This window comes from Bubalus bubalis, chromosome 10, assembly GCF_019923935.1.
Source record: "Bubalus bubalis isolate 160015118507 breed Murrah chromosome 10, NDDB_SH_1, whole genome shotgun sequence".
Classification (NCBI taxonomy): domain Eukaryota; kingdom Metazoa; phylum Chordata; class Mammalia; order Artiodactyla; family Bovidae; genus Bubalus; species Bubalus bubalis.
Genome location: NC_059166.1, coordinates 16,198,952 through 16,213,917, shown reverse-complemented (window position 1 = coordinate 16,213,917; position 14,966 = coordinate 16,198,952). Strand labels below are relative to the sequence as shown.

General features: G+C 43.2%; 1 protein-coding gene across 7 annotated transcripts in view; it reads left to right on the top strand.

The window, feature by feature from the left end:
• PLEKHG1 (pleckstrin homology and RhoGEF domain containing G1) overlaps positions 1–14,966 on the top strand; it is a 251,673-nt gene that overhangs the window by 162,583 nt on the left and 74,124 nt on the right. For all 7 annotated transcript variants that reach the window (XM_044924102.2, XM_044924103.2, XM_044924099.2 and 4 more), the window contains one exon: positions 13,476–13,576. In XM_044924102.2, coding sequence (XP_044780037.1) covers positions 13,476–13,576 — 101 coding nt within the window. The remainder of the gene's footprint in view (positions 1–13,475; positions 13,577–14,966) is intronic.

Genomic DNA, 14,966 nt, shown 5'->3' with positions numbered 1-14,966 from the left:
AGGAGGAGTCAGCCAGGTTAGGACAGCAGGGGATAGTCTTGGCCTTAAGAAAGGAATGTGTAATGACGGTCACCCATGAGAAGACAGGGCACGTTGCCTCTCGCTCTCTCTCAGTTCTAAGTAACAAGACAGCCGTGGACATTGTGCTTGGATTGAAGAGAAGAGAAAAATTAGTTTTTTTCCAAATCACATGTCCTGCTCTCTGGGTCCTGGAATCAGAACCAGGGTTCCAATAAAACAAAAGGAGATTTTTTAATTTACCCCATTCAAGAGGCCCTGGTGGCTGAGAATCTGGCTGCAATGCAGGAGACCTGGGTTGCACGCCTGGGTCAGGGAGATCCCTGGAGAAGGGATTGGCTACCCACTCTAGTATTCTGGCCTGGAGAACTCTATGGACAGAGGAGTCTATACCTTAAGGATCTACATTTGGACTTCCCCAATGGCTAAGCGGTAAAAAATCCTCCTGAAATACAGGAAACGAGGGTTTAATCCCTGGTCAGGAAGATTCCTCTGGAGAAATGGCAACCCACTCCAGTATTCTTGCCTGGAAAATCCCATGGACAGAGGAGCCTGGCAGGCTTCAGTCCAAAGGGTCGCAAAGAGTCAGATACAGCTGAGCAAGAGGCCCAGCGCACTTCAGGAAAGTCCAGTTTCTGGGGCACGTCCCATCATGCTGGCCCACCTGCACCCCATTTTACCCTCCACATAGCACCTCTTCCAGCTCCCCTGGAGGTCACCAAGCCCTTCGCTGTTTCTGTGTCAGTAAGTAACTGGTTAAGATACTGCTGTGATGTGATCAACAGCAGTGTAGTCAGAGAAGTAATAAGATACATCCTGAGGGCTGCTCATTGTTTTGGGTACAATGAACGGAAAAGTTTCCCCTATGCATTTCCATATTTAGCAGTGAATTACCTAATGCTGCCAGGGATGACTAATCACAGTCATCCTCATAGAAAAACTACCCATAAAGAGATCAGTCTTTGTGCGGGTTCTTTACTTTAAAATATCCAGCCTCTTTGTACTGTAGTTTTCAAGTAGAATAGCTTGACCTCCAGGGTCATCATCAAACTGTGTGACTCAGTAGTGGGAGGAAGAGTAACGTCTTCCAGCTTTTTCCTCTTTCTATTAATATTGTCCAGGTACCCCTGTCTTGGGGGCTTGGTTGAATCTTTATTTTGTTCCAAGGTTAGAGTTCCAAGCAAATTAGCATAAATCTTACTAAGCTTCTGTGTCTAAGGCCTTGTTTTTTGTCCGTCGAGTGAACGCTATTTGAACACCTACTGTGTACAGACCAATTGCTATGGAAATTACCTATATCACAGTTCCTGTCTCAGTACGAGACAGGAAAGTGCTCCAACTCATTAAATAAATCATCTAGTTAATTACTGCCCTGCACATCATTAGGTCAAGCATACACTCACTGGTCACGTGTATGTGGCAAAACAGACTGTATCTGTTTTAATGGGCCATTCTTTGGTGTCCTTATTTCCAAATGTCTGGTGCTCTAGAATTAAAAGCACTCAGGGGAGGTATGGGTGTTTTTTTTTTTTTTTACTTGAAAACAGGAAATGTTTTGCTGACAAATCCATGACCACCTTTTGATATTTAGTGGAAACCTTTGAGCCATCGGTGTACGAAGTGAGTTCCATGGAGTTGGTCAGAGCACTGAGGACAAATATCCAGACTGACTGTTCTCAAAGGCTTGTTACTCAGATAAGCTGACTATGGTACAGGCTCCCCTGTGAAGCAGTTAAACCCCTTCCAGGGTCACTTCCCCACATTTGTAAGGAAGCTTTGCTACGCGGATGCTGCACCTTGTTGTATATTTCCTGTCAGCACGTCAACCCTTTCCTCTAAAAGCCATGCTTTCAGAGCTGCTGTTTGTCTCTTCATTGCTGATTGATCTTCATTTTATAGTGATTCCTGACTCCTTAGCTTTTAAACTCTCTGCTTTCCAGACTCTCCATTGTATACTTTTTTTTTTTAATGTACTTAAAAGTAGCATGGTGCTAGGAGAACAGGAAAAATTTATTTATAGCATTTCCACATGATTGACTTTGTAAAGGAGTGCGTTCCTAAGGGGAGAGATAGCTATGTAAAGTCATGCAAATAAAGAGGGGTGAAATGACTGACCCTGGGGGAGACTGGCAAGGGAAGCAGGATGCTTTGAAGGGGTAGAGAACCTTGCACTAAGGAGAGGAAAAGCACCTATGAGCAAGATGGGAAGCATGAGCCAGTGTTGAAAGTAAAATGGCACGCGGCTGAGGGCTGGCACACTTGGCTGATGGAAGCCCAGGCCTGGGGTATGGACTGATAAACATGTGAAGCAAGTGGGTTCATCCTGTGAATGTGCTTAGTCATGTCCAACCCTTTTCCACCCTATGGACTGTAGCCTGCCAGGCTCCTCTGTCCATGGGATTGTTCAGGCACAAGTACTGGAGTGGGTTGCCATTTTCCTCCTCCGGGGATCTTTCCGACCCAGGGATCAAAGCTGCTCTCCTGTATCTCCTCTGTAGCAGGTGGATTCCTTACCTGCTGAGCAATTCCATCCTGTGAATGGACTAACATTAATTCAGATACAGTACCTGATAGTCCTGGTGCACAGCAGTCAGTGAAAGCTGTCGTTTTAGTAGGCTCCTAACTTATGCCTAATAAAAACTGTATGTGGTCCTAAAGTCAACAGCAAACTTCTCCTACTTCTGAAGATACCGTGGGTACGTGCTCAGTTTTGTCTGACTCTTTGTAACCCCATGGACTGTTGCCCGCCAGGCTTCTCTGTCCATGGGTTCTCCAGGCAAGAATACTGGAGTGGGTTGCCATGCCCTCCTCCAGGGGATCTTCCTGACCCAGGGATTGAACCCAGGTCTCCTGTGTCTCCTTCACTGGGAGGTGGATTCTTTACACTAAGCCACCTTTTTAAGAACTAAAGCCTTTTTGGGGGCCAAGCTGTAGTCAACTGGTACTGGTTTGAAGGTTTGAGTGCAGCTAAGTCACTCACTCTCTGGGGAGCAATTAAACACTTCTTTTTTTTTTTTTAATTATTTATTTGACTGTTCCAGGTCTTAGTTGCAGCAGTGGAACTCTTAGTGGGATCTAGTTCCCTGACCAGGAGTGGAACCTGGGCCCTCTGCATAGGGAGTGGAGTCTTAGCCACTGGACCCCAGGGAAATCCCAATTGAACCTTTCTAAGCATCCAGCAAAATGGGATTAATAATGGGGCTCACCTCCTGGGGTTGCTATGAAGATTAAATGAGATAATGCATATAAAGTAGTGAGCTCAGTACCTGGCCCCAAACCAGATAATAATAGTAATAACAATGATAATAATAGCAGTAGTAGTAAATAGCAGTGAGGAGGAGTTAAACCTCAGATGATCTAATAATGTACATTTATCTTACCGGTCTTTTTTTTTTTCTTTCCCATACACAGAGCCCCTTGGGCTTTATTTAATTTTTCTTAATTACCATGTTTCAAATTACAGCAGCAGTGCCAAGATTGTAATTGAGATGAATCAGGTTCTTATTTTCATTACTTAAAGCTTTGCCAGGACACACATCCCTCTGTCACCTCATCAGCCTTTTCTTCATTTTTCCTCCTGAAGGATTACCGTCACATCTAATTGCATCTGTCAGCCTTCTTACTTGGAGACTGAAAGGGAGGAGGAGTATATTCTAAGGAAGGGGCCTCCAGGTGGCTCAGCAGTAAAGAACCCTGCCTGCCAATGCAGGAGACATAAGAGACTCGGGTTTGATCCCTGGGTCAGGAAGATTCCCTGGAGTAGGAGACGGCAACCCACTCTGGTATTCTTGCCTGGGAAATCCCAAGGGCAGAAGAATCTGGTGGGCTACAGTCCATGGAGGGCACAAAGAGTTAGACATGACTTAGTGACTAAACAACAATGGTAAGTCGAGTTAACCCAGTGAGAAGGAAAGCATGACAAGAGTCAGAAGAAAAACAAAAAAATAGGGTGACCAGAGGACTCAGTTCAGTTCAGTTCAGTCGCTCAGTCGTGTCCGACTCTTTTCGACACCATGAATCCCAGCACGCCAGGCCTCCCTGTCCATCACCAACTCCTGGAGTTCACCCAAACTCATGTCCATTGAGCCGGTGATGCCATCCAACCATCTCATCCTCTGTCATCCCCTTCTCCTCCTGCCCCCAATCCTTCCCAGCATCAGAGTCTTTTCCAATGAGTCAACTCTTCGCATGAGGTGGCTAAAGAATTGGAGTTTCAGCTTTAGCATCGTTCCTTCCAAAGAACACCCAGGACTGATCTCCTTCAGAATGGGCTGGTTGGATCTCCTTGCAGTCCAAGGGACTCTCAAGAGTCTTCTCCAACACCACAGTTCAAAAGCATCAATTTTTCGGCGCTCAGCTTTCTTCACAGTCCAACTCTCACATCCATACATGACCACAGGAAAAACCATAGCCTTGACTAGACGGACTCAAGAGAGTGCTTAATAAACTTTCTGCCCTGTCTTGTCAGCACCCACTAGGACTCTTGTGCCATGCCCTACTGCAGGCAGCCTGGCAAACTCTCTGGTTGCCCATTTTAAAGATTTTGAACATATTTTGTATTTATGCACATTCAGTAAGCACATAGATTATCCCAGAAATGCTTTGCTCCTTTTTTTGGTAGCTAGAAGTGATGATCAAACAGTACAGAGGAAAAAAAGGAACGGTAGGTTTCAAATAAGTATGGAAAGATATCTCAACATACAGCAGGACCTCTTCATGGGTGTGTGTCCACCTCTCTTGTTTTAAGAGCTTTAGTGTATGAGAGGAGAAGGCGATGGCACCCCACTCCAGTACTCTTGCCTGGAAAATCCCATGGACGGAGGAGCCTGGTAGGCTGCAGTCCATGGGGTCGCTAAGAGTCGGACACGACTGAGCGACTTCCCTTTCACTTTTCACTTTCATGCATTGGAGAAGGAAATGGCAACCCACTCCAGTGTTCTTGCCTAGAGAATCCCAGGGATGGGGGAGCCTGGTGGGCTGCCGTCTATGGGGTCGCACAGGGTCGGACACAACTGAAGCGACTTAGCAGCAGCAGCAGCGTATGAGAACATTGTCAATGTAACTTGGAAACCCTAAGCACAATTTTTAGAATAAAGATTTAGCAAAGCAATAGAAAATTAAGGGTTTTTTGTTTTGGGGGCTTTTTTGCTGTGTTTTTTACAGAAGGAACTCTTCTAAGAAATTTTCTTTTTTGTTATAACTAAAGGGTAATAGGAGAGATTAATTTTAGTGTTAAATTTTTACCCTGCTTCTTAATTGTAACATATTTAGATTTGCTTATATTCATCAAACTCTTCATCCTGATAGCAATATGAAGTAAATAAACACAACTGATTCTTTTAAAATTTATTTATTTATTTATTTTTGGCTGTGCTGGGTCGTCATGGCTGCACGGGCTTTTCTCCAGCTGCAGTGAGCAGGGGCCCGTCTGTAATTGCAATGTACAGGCTTCTGATTGCTGTGGCCTCTGTTGTTGCAGAGAATGGGCTCCAGGGCCCACGGGCTTCAGTAGGTGCGGCTCCCAGGCGCTGGAGCACAGGCTCGATAGTTGCGGCACACAGGCTTTGTTGTTGCGAGGCGTATGGGATCTTCCCAGATCAGGGATGGAACCCGCATCTCCTGCATTGGCAGACAGATTCTTTACCACCGAGCCACCAAGGAAGCCCTGACAATTTTTATGATGGTTGTCAAAAGTGTAGCCAAAGATGGGCTGCTATGTGCTTTAAGGACTTTGATATGTAAAGGGGAATCCTGTTTGTTGATATCTTGCTTCTATCATTTGTAGGCTGCCAGTTCATTAAGTATTTTCTGCTTACAGTTCTAGAGGAAAACCAACTTTGCAAATATTCCTCAGGGGTGTATTTGCTCTTACTACTCAGTACTACTGTTCTTAACGGAACTCCTGCATCCCCACCCCACCCCCAAGTTTCTGTTTCTGGACAAACTGCCTGAGCCTCCCCCTTTGCAAGGCCAGCTGTCCTCCTCTCCCCTCTCCAGGGGCACCTCCTGCCCCCCCAGCTTCTTTCAGGAGGAAGAAGTGAAACAATAGAGGGCACTGAGCTGTCTCAGGTGTCATTTGTCATTGCTCAGCATGAAGGCCATTCCCAACATTTTTTACTGATGTCTTAGGTACTGAAACTATTATAGAAGGTAAATGAGGCTGAAAGTTCCATGTTTTTTTTAAATTCTTCTTTTACTCAAATATCTCAGAGCATTAATCCTGACTTCCACATATGACCAATTAAGATCAGCCTCTATACCATCAATTAGGAAAACGAATGAAAACTGATATCAGGAACAGAAGCTCCTTTTAACTGGAAATTCATCTGGGTTTCAGTCCTGCACTTGCTTGTGTGTTTCTCTCTTCTCTTTTTTCCTCCCCTTTCACACTTTCTTCCCTCTTTCTCTTCCTGCCTCTTTTCTTTCCTCTTCTTTTTCTCCCGGTCCTCCTCCTTTCTCTTCCCCTCCCCCATTCTCTGCAACAAAGTCCTGTTGATGATATATTGTATTTTCAGTACAGTTCTCTAGGGGGAGGGGAGTTCTATAGATTCAGGAACAACATTGTTCCCACAGTTGGAGCTTTTGTCCCCAGTCTAACGGGGTGGCCAGAGACACACCCCACACCCCCGACTCCCGTTTCTTTAGCTATATCTTCCTCACTCGAGGATATCAATAGAGGAAGAAAAGAGATTAACTTGAAGATTAGACTTCTGATGCTTTATCTGTAGGCTGCAGCAGGAACTTTTACTGTAAACCCCATTTGGTGGTTTATTTGGAAGAAAGATAAAAGGTCTCTTTCATTTGAAAATGTATTCTTCTATACTCTCACAGCCATTTGTAAATCTTCTAACACTTAAGTTGTTAGACTGAGATTTCTTTCTTTCTCTTTTACTCTCGCGTGAGCCCCTGGAGGGACAGGGGTCCTATCTCACTCATTTCTGAATGCCCTCTCACAGTTACTACCACACAGGTCTGTGCCTCTCCCAAAATCTTTATTAACTAGGTACATTATAATAAAGCTATTGAGTGGAATACCATGCAGCTGTTATAAAGAATGAAAAGGAACTATGTTTACATATAGGAGTTATGTATGTTTACGTGTACTGAATGGAGAAACAAAGCTGTGAATCAAGCATAGCATTTTTTCCAGATATAATTTTTTCAGATATAATTATGCCCCAGAACATAACCCAGAAGCATGCACACCACATCTTTAATCAGAGTTATCTCTGGAGAAAGACAGGCAGGCCCTTGAGAAGGAAGAGGGAACTTTTTATTTCCTCTGCTCTGACTTGTTAGAATTCTGTTTTCTACAGCATAAAATAAAACTGAGCAGTGTTAACTTGGTTAGATAGAGAGTGCCCCCTGCCCAGGCTTCCTGGGAGAGGTGTTTATCTTCCTGTCCTCTGCCTTTCATCTCTGCTCTTCACCTTGGTTCTGTGGTCACCTGCTATCTTCTCCTGTGTTCACCTTTGCCGGTTCTGCCCTCCTGTCATTCGAGGTGTCCTCCCTCTGCCTTCTCTTTCCCTGCACCTCCCACCAGCTCGTTCATGGATGCATGCAGGGGCAGATGATAGATGCCTGGACAGATGATAGATGCCTGGACAGATGATAGATGGCCTGGACAGATGGGTGGATATATGTGTGGCACTGGCAGTTATAGCTAATGTTCCTTTTTCTGATGCTGGAGTGACCTCTGGTCTCATGGCATCCTTCCTAGTTGCCTCTACCTACAGAGCATGGAAGGCTGTCCGTGATCAAGCCTGTCCTGACTCGAGCAGTTCTCACTTTGCAGCCCCACCTCCCGGGTCTGTGCATGTGCGCTGTTCATGCCCTGTTCACTCAGCCCATCTGTGCTCCTTTCATTGGTTTATTTTTTTTAGGGGGGGCATTTCATGCGGCATAAAGGATCTTAGTTCCCTGACCAGGTATCCAACCCCGTGCCACCTGCAGGGGAAGGGCAGAGTTTTAACTACTGGAATTCCAGGGAAGTCCCTCAGCTCCTTTGAGTGCGCTTGCTGCACCTGCATTTTGCTACCCTGTGCCCCTTTACTCTGCTCTATCTTCCTGGATATTGGGTCTCCTCCAACTTTCTCTCCATTCTAACTATCAGTCATCCTTAAAGACTCAGCTCCACCATTATCACCTCCTCTAGAAAACTTCCCTGCCCTGGAATTGCCCACTTCCTCTTCTGCACCACCCCCCTCCACCGTCTCCCATGTGCTAAATATTTATCAGTCATGCTGCCTAAACACGGTATTGTATTTACTTGTTTACATTTGTCTTTCAACTACACAGGGAGCTCCTTGGGGGGAGGGATCATGTTTTATTCATTTTATTTAATTCCTAACTTGTAAAATAGAATTTGACATGCATTCTTATGACCTCAAAAAGAGGCAGGGGGTGGGGGGTTAGTATTTGTATGAATAAATGTGAATGTGCTTTTAAACTGTAAATTGACATACAAATGTAAGTTATTGTCGTATCAACATCATCCCAAAGTAAAACATGAAACTTGCAGGCAGGTTTTCTATAAACAAATGATTACTTTGTAGAAAAGGTGGAGGTGTTGGAAAAACTGAAAAAGATGCTTCCCCCAAAATAAAGACCAATAATCTTACATAGGCATTATATCAAAGGGCTTGGAATTTGGAAATGCTAACACAAAAACTAGACCAAAAAGAGTAAGCCAAAGAGATGAAATTTTGAAACCTGAGCAAAAGGATTTATGAACAGAACCTTTTCTTCGTTTTATTTCTATGATATGATTATCTTCAGGAGAGAGAAATAGTAGAAAAATTAGATGCTGATCTAAATAAATTTTTTTCTTCTTGTGGTTTAATTTCATTTTCATGTTAAACAGTTTTTAATTTTTTAACATTTTAAGCATTATTTTAGAGGGAAGGAGGTTGGGGGCTAGGTGCAGGGACATTCACTTAATTCTCTCAGGGCATCTTAAATAAAGCGAGCTTCCAAGGACTTTGAGTTTGAATTCTGTCCCAGTTCTGGAAACATCCTTTCTCCAGCATCTCTGCTGGACCGTTGTCCAGACCAGACCTTCTCAAACTGTCTGAGAGTATGTGTGTGTGTGTTCCTATTGGCCACACACTGATATTTTTGTAAAACACCACACACACAAAAAAAGAATTACTAGAAAAACAAAATAGAAGATATCAGATATGCAAAATACAAGCCTGAATTTTCATTAGATTCAAAAAACATCATTCTGTCAAAATGCTATAGAAGTCTACACAGGCTTAGTCTCAACTTGTGCACTTAACCTTGTTGTAGATCAGTAGTAGTTTGCAAACTGATTGCTGTCCCTTTCAGTTCCATTCAGTTCAGTCGCTCAGTCATGTCCAACTCTGCGACCCCATGAATCAAAGCACGCCAGGCCTCCCTGTCCATCACCATCTCCCAGAGTTCACTCAAACTCACGTCCATCGAGTCGGTGATGCCATCCAGCCATCTTATCCTCTGTCATCCCCTTTTCCTCCTGCCTCCAATCCCTCCCAGCATCAGAGTCTTTTCCAATGAGTCAACTCTTCGCATGAGGTGCCCAAAGTACTGGAGTTTCAGCTTTAGCATCATTCCTTCCAAAGAACACCCAGGGCTGATCTCCTTCAGAATGGACTGGTTGGATCTCCTTGCAGTCCAAGGGACTCTCAAGAGTCTTCTCCAACACCACTGTTCAAAAGCATCAATTCTTTGGCACTCAGCTTTCTTCACAGTCCAACTCTCACATCCATACATGACCACAGGAAAAACCATAGCCTTGACTAGACGGACCTTTGTTGGCAAAGTCATGTCTCTGCTTTTGAATATGCTATCTAGGTTGGTCATAACTTTCCTTCCAAGGAGTAAGCGTCTTTTAATTTCATGGCTGCAGTCACCATCTGCAGTGATTTTGGAGCCCAAAAAAATAAAGTCTGACACTGTTTCCACTGTTTCCCCATCTATTTCCCATGAAGTGATGGGACCAGATGCCATGATCTTAGTTTTCGGAATGTTGAGCTTTAAGCCAACTTTTTCCCTCTCCTCTTTCACTTTCATCAAGAGGCTTTTTAGTTCCTCTTCACTTTCTGCCATAAGGGTGGTGTCATCTGCATATCTGAGGTGATTGATATTTCTCCCGGCAATCCTGATTCCAGCTTATTCTTCTTCCAGCCCAGCGTTTCTCATGATGTACTCTGCATATAAGTCCCTTTAGCACACTTCAAATAACACTGAGTTCAACTTTACTTGGATATTTTCTATAACAGACATCACAGAAATGAAAAAGTTATCAAGAGGGCACACATGTACAAATCTTACAATGGTGGAACTGTCGATTAGAGAAGAAATACTTCAGGCAAAATTCATAGTGCTAGAATAAAACCTTTTTCAAATGGTGTAAAGCTGTTTTTTTGTGTATATCTCTTCCTGCCCTCCTCAGCATTGAGTGACTTCTTTGATCCTCTTGGAGAATAATTATCTCAGTGCAAAAGTTTTAAATTGATCATTTTTAACAGTAGGGTAACCATAGGTGCTGACATCAAGCCAATAAAATTAATAAGCAGCGTGACAGGCTCTAATAAATTTCACTGGTGTCTCTACCCTGTCATTTGAGCACAGAATGAGCTGCTATTATCACCGAGCTCCAAACCTCTCATTTTGGCTTCAGATGCTTACAGCTGCTAATGAGCTCTGCCTGCTATAGTAGTTTCCAGTAACTGGTTTGGGGTTAAAGTATCACATTTAAAAGACAGTTATGATCAGTGGGGGAACACGTTGTGGCCCAGTGGCTTTGATCTGTTTTCTGGAGTGGCCTGCGAAACTTTGGACTCCCTAACGATCTATTTCTCAATGAGGTCAGAAAGCAAGCAGCTTTTAAAATCTAGTTCCTCTACCAGGGACTCTGGGGTTTTGAAACTCTTTCATCTGGAGATGGGCCATCCCCTGTTTGAAGTGGGCCACGGTTCTTTGTCTCTCATCCCAGATGAAATTCTTCAACTCCCTCAACTTGGTCCTTCCTTGACATGAAGAATTTAGTATCGGGTTTCTGCACGAGCCAGCTTCACCCTTGAAGTGAGAAAAAGGATTCTTCCTTTTCTCTTTAAACCCCATTGCAGCCATTCAGGTGAATCTGGCATCCCCGCATCATCTTTGTCCCAGCCTTCATGCTGCTGTTGGGTGTGGGTCATGCCTGCCAATATCTTCCATTTTACTTTTTTAATTTCATACTCATCTGCAACCTTCTGTTGTACCTTCTTAATTTTGCATATGTTGTGTCTTTTTATTTATTTTTTAAGGCTCATTTGGAGAAGGAAATAGCAATCCACTCCAGTACTATTGCCTGGAAAATCCCATGGACAGAGGAGCCTGGTAGACTACAGTCCACAGGGTCGCAAAGAGTCAGACACGACTGAGCAACTTCACTTTCACTTTCAAGGCTCATTTATTTTTTAAAAATTTTTGGCACTCTTTGCAGTGTGTAGGATCCTAGTTCCCCGACCAGGGATGGAACCTTCACCACCCCTACATTGGTGACACAAAGTCTTAACCACTGGACCACCTGATGTGCCCTTTTAAAATGTTAATCCAAGTATTAAGAAGCCATCAAATGTAAGCATTCAATGCAGTTAGCTATTAGCATCCCATCTCTTCGGACCACATGTAATTTTATGAAACTGTCAAGAAACACACGTATTTGTTTTTTTGAGGACACCTCACTTTGATTCATACTTGCTCAAAATGCCCTCTTCCTTCAACTCTAGCCTTCTTTACAATTTTTTATTTGGGCATTATCTCTGGAGCCTGTACAGGTACTGAAGCTCCCTATAATCGTTCCAGTCATAAAAGTAAGGAGGCCGGGTCTTGCTCTTGTGGGGTTTTAATGGCAATTACACACTTAAACCTTGTGAGTCTAATTTCTTATTGAGATGACCGCTTTCTGAAGAAGAAAAGATGTCACCATCAAGCTTGTTAAAACATAAAAAGGCTTATGAACGTCAGTTCCTGCATGACCATGATTTTAAGAACCAGAATGGTTAGTTATTTGACGCAGTCTGTGAACCATGCTAGGGAGACAGTTCCTGATGAAGCCCTGCCTGGTTTTCATTTGAGGAGCATGAAGGGCACAGAGAGGGAGGCTGTGGCTTATTAAAAGACAAAAGCAACAATTATCTGACGCTTCTCACATTTCAGCTTCTCCTTTCACTAGTTGTGCCTAAATACTGTTGTGTTTGTGACTGGCCATTGGAATGCAGTCCAGGGCTGGGATTTTCAGGGTCTGGCTGACTTTCCCCCCCTGCCGAGACTTCCCCAGGAGCTGCAGAGCTCCGGGTGACGTCTGGTGGAGAACCATCCTGCATTGTTCAGCCCAGGGTGGGGGACTATTTATTTTTGATTTTACGTTATTTCAGCTGTTTTCACTTTTTTCTTTATTGTTTTCTTGCCTCCTACAGAGTTCTCTTTTCAAGTCTGGCTGGGACAAGGGGGACACTCAGGGACTCAGCACACAGCATGGAGAACAGTTTTCCCCTCTCTCAGCAGTTCAAATAGCTTCTAAGACACATCCATTTAACCCACTGTGGGCCTGAGCCCATGCCACGTTAGCTCAGCTGGGAGTTGTTGCCATGTAAAAATGGATAAAATCATTTCAGTGCAGTCCATAGCTCCTTAACATGGTCTATTAGTATGAGTAAAGTATATGTTTATTTTAAAAAACATATAATGTTGAGAAAGCATTTTTTAAACTAGCATTTGAGGATGCATTTAGTTCTATAGTTTCACAACAGCTTTCTGACTTACAAAGGTGATGTTTAAAACAATTTCTTTGCATTTCACAATTTTATTCCTGGCTTCCCATTGTATGAATTTTGCAGTATCTTTTTATCATATATTAATAAATCAGTTGAGGGGACAGCAGGCAATGTTGTTATGCCAGAAGTCTGACTTTATTGGTAACCATGGTCATTATGTTATCCATCTAGGGACGATCTAATACATTTTAGGTGTAGATATGTTAATAAAGGGCTTCCCTGGTGGCTCAGACAATAAAGACTCTGCTGCAATGCAAGAGACCGGGGTTCGATCCCTAGGTTGGGAAGATCCCCTGGAGGAGGGCATGGCAACCCACTCCAGTCTTCTTGCCTGGAGATTCCATGGACAGAGGAGCCTGGTGGGCTACAGTCCATGGGGGTCACAAAGAGTCAGACACTACTGAGCGCGCACGCACACACACATGCACATTTTAATGTATATATACCCTTTCTCCTTGCTCAAATTCCCTGCTCTATAAATATGGAAATATTATCTTTATTAATAAAAGAGATTCTGTATTCTCATCGTAGAGTTAATGAGCACATTAGCATAATAATTACTTGAAACGGATATGAAAGATTCACCACACATAACTAAAGATGCCTTGGAAAAGAACAGGAGTGTTTATGACATCTCTCTTGTTGATTTCACAGGATTACCTTGACTGTATCAGGGACCAAACGAAACTTCCTCTAGGGACAGATGAAAGATCAGCCCTTTTTGGAAACATACAGGATATCTACCACTTTAATAGGTAAGTTAATACTCAGAAGATTGTTCTCACATAAGAACATTATGAATTTTTCTCAAATGAAGGTGGCCTCAGAAAACTTAACAGAAATCCCTGATTCCACTTCATCAATTTTTGTGAGCTATCATGCCGCGAAGTTTTCTGCTTGGAAACATCCTTGTTTGTGTATGAGTCTCAGATTAATTCAGAATCCCATCCCATTCTATCCTCCTGGCTCAGAGAAGAGACCTATTCGCCGTGACAGAACAGAGGCATCTTCGTTCCACAATGCCAGGTGAACAGGGCATCCAAAAATATATGCTGCCTCAGTCCCCAGCATCTCCACTCCCACTGGATTTTCTAAAAACTTCTCTCTGCCTAAGGAGTGGGCAAGAGAGTAAACACACAATAAATACTTTAATCATAACAGATATTAATGCAAATTAATAATTTAAATTTATAGTACTTAATTTAATTCAGACATCTATTGAGTACCTACTGTGGAGCAGGCACGGGGCTTAGAAAAGTACCATAGGAAACAAGACAGACAGGGAGCTGAAGGGGATGGAGCGAGCTTATCAGTTATTATATTGTTAGTACCTCTTGGAAGACCAGGTAATAGGCAGGTAAAGAGCACAGACTGTGGTTTCCAACATATCTGGGTTTGCATGCCAACTGGGTCATGTCTATATTCTTTGGAGAATTTTAGATAGGATACAGATGGTCCCCGACTTAAGATGTTTCAACTCGTGATTTTTAATTTTTTTTTTTTTTTACTTTACAATGGTGCAAAAACAAGATCTGTTCAGTAGAAACCATATTTCAAATTTTGAAATTTTATTTCCTCCACTCCTCCCCAGGGAGTGAGCTATACCTGTCGGTCAGACACACGATCACAATGGTAAAGAACCAATACACTTACAGCATTCTGTTTTCACTTTTAGTACAGTATTCCATACATTGCATGAGCCAGTCAACATGTTATTACCAAAGAGGCTCTGTATTGGATAGTTTTGCCCAGCTGGAGGCTCATGTAAGTGTTCTGAACACATTTAAGGTAGGTGAGGTGAGGCTTTTGTGTTCAGTTGATCAAGTGTATTTTTAAAGCATCTTTAAAATGTTTTCTTTATTTTTGGATTGGCTGCATCTTCATTGCTGCTTGCAGGCTTTCTCTAGTTGCAGTGATCAGGGGCCACTCTCTAGTTGCAGGGACTTCTCTTGATGCTGAGCATGGCCTCTAGAGCATGGCTGAGTTGTTGTGGCACACAGGCTTAGTTTCCCCGTGGCATGTGAAATCTTCCCAGACCAGGAATCAAAGCTGTGTCCCTTAAATTGACAGGCAGATTCTCAACCACTGGACCACCAGACAAGTCATTAATGCATTTCTGAGTTTGGACATTTTCAACTTATAGTG